The sequence below is a fragment of the Galeopterus variegatus genome, unplaced genomic scaffold (assembly GCF_000696425.1).
Source record: "Galeopterus variegatus unplaced genomic scaffold, G_variegatus-3.0.2 Scaffold8597, whole genome shotgun sequence".
NCBI classification, from domain to species: Eukaryota; Metazoa; Chordata; class Mammalia; order Dermoptera; family Cynocephalidae; genus Galeopterus; species Galeopterus variegatus.
In genome coordinates, this window is record NW_007734708.1 from 76590 (window position 1) to 78385 (window position 1796).

Genomic DNA, 1796 nt, shown 5'->3' on the forward strand with positions numbered 1-1796 from the left:
GCAGGCACTTGAGTGCAGGTAGTTCTTTGGGAGGTGATTCTAGAAAGCACCAAGGAGAGAGAGGGAAAAAATCAAACAGGGAAGGGAGACAAACTAATAAAAGAGTCTGTTAATGAGCAGTTACTACTGTGGGCAGCTGGGGCTCCATTTTGGGTTCCTGTGAGAAACCAAGTAGAACACATCTCAGAATTGTTCCCCTGGAGGGCAGGGAGGCTGAGGCATTTATCCATTTACACACACCCGTCATGGTGGAGGGGTAACAACTGCTGTTCACATCTGGGTTGTGCCTGTCTACAGTCAGGCAACTTTCAGTGGTATCAGAGAAAGCCCAAAAGCAGAGAAACAGTTACCTCTTGAGAGTCTTCTTAGCTACGTATTATTATATTCACAAGATGACTGCAGCCACACTTGAGTATGGATTCACTTAGAAGGATGCAGGATGGAAATACAGTGTTCTAGCAGGGCAGGTCAGGCAGGCACTTTTCTTCCTCAAGAGGTGTCTACACAGCCAGCCAGGAGCTATTTGTTCTCTTTGCCCTCCTAGGTGACAGCTTAGAGGCAAGGACATGAGACTCCCACCACCCTGGATTCAAAGCCCACACTTCACAAGAGCCAATATCTGGTCACAGTTCAGTAAGCACGACTTCAAGTTCTTGCAAGGAGCGTCATGCAGCACTCAGGGAAGCTCAGAGCTGTGGGCCGCCAGGTGTTAATGCAGTCCTCTCAGTCCGGAGGCCTTGGACCAATGCAGTGTTGCCTAGTAATACAGCTGACTTTTCATCTTCCAGGTTACCAGGGAAACAGCACTAGAAAGTTAGCTGAAGGTCAGAATCTCATGCAGTAGGAAAACAGACATAGTAAACCTCTGCCCACAAGTAGGGAGTTTCCAGCAAACTGACAGCTTCCTAGGTCAGGTAGCTGCATCTGTCTTCTGAACAACAGGTGAACTCAGAGGTGGGCTGCGGCACATGGGGCAGCAACAACTGCTGCAGAGGACTCTGGACTCATGCGACTCTGTTGTATGACTGTGGCAGTGTGTAGCAGTTGAGGGGGAGTGGGCGGGAAGCCCTGCCCCTGGCCCCTGTCTCGTGTCTCCTGCCCTGCTTGTCCTGCAGCTAAATGGCTACCCCATGTGTCCTGCAGCTGCTCCAGGCTCTGCACCGCCTCACTAGGCTGGCAGCATTCCGTGACCTGTCCTCTGCCGAGGCAATTCTGGCTCTCTTTCCAGAAAATTTCCACCAAAACCTCAAAAACCTGCTGACAAAAATCATCCTAGAACACGTGTAAGTGCTCATTTCTTCAGATTTTCTTCTAACTTTAGCACATTTTTTGTTTTTATTCCTATTCTAGAATAATACGTTCATTGTTGAAAAATTAGAAAACACAAATAAAAAGAAAATAAGATGCCTATAATTCCACCACCATTAGCAGTATTAATTCCTTAATGGAAAGCCTTTTAGGGCTTGTTTATTTTTTCTCTTTATACATATATACATATAGAAAGAGGTTAATGTTTTGGTTTTGTTTTTAACAAAATGGAATTATGCCATTTTATATCTTGCTTATTTTCAGTTAACAGTATTAACATTAATGACATTGCATGTCATAAATATTTACCTTCAATATCATTTTAATGGTTTAAATGTATTTATTATATAAAGAAACTATGTATAATGTAATTTAGAAATTTCTTAGTGTTGGACATTTAGGCTATTGGCAGTTTTTTACTTCAGTATACAATTTATAATGAAAAATTTGCTCATGTACTTAATTATTTCCTTACTGGGTTAAAGGTA

The 1796-nt window shown here is 43.2% G+C and overlaps 1 protein-coding gene across 1 annotated transcript in view; it reads left to right on the forward strand.

The window, feature by feature from the left end:
- The first annotated feature begins 1114 nt into the window (after nt 1–1114).
- The window catches only part of COMMD9 (COMM domain containing 9), a 5566-nt gene continuing 4884 nt past the window's right edge, over nt 1115–1796 (forward strand). Inside the window, exon 1 of the mRNA XM_008593005.1 lies at nt 1115–1283. Within this exon, the coding sequence (XP_008591227.1) occupies nt 1120–1283 (164 nt within the window). The 5' untranslated portion in view covers nt 1115–1119. The remainder of the gene's footprint in view (nt 1284–1796) is intronic.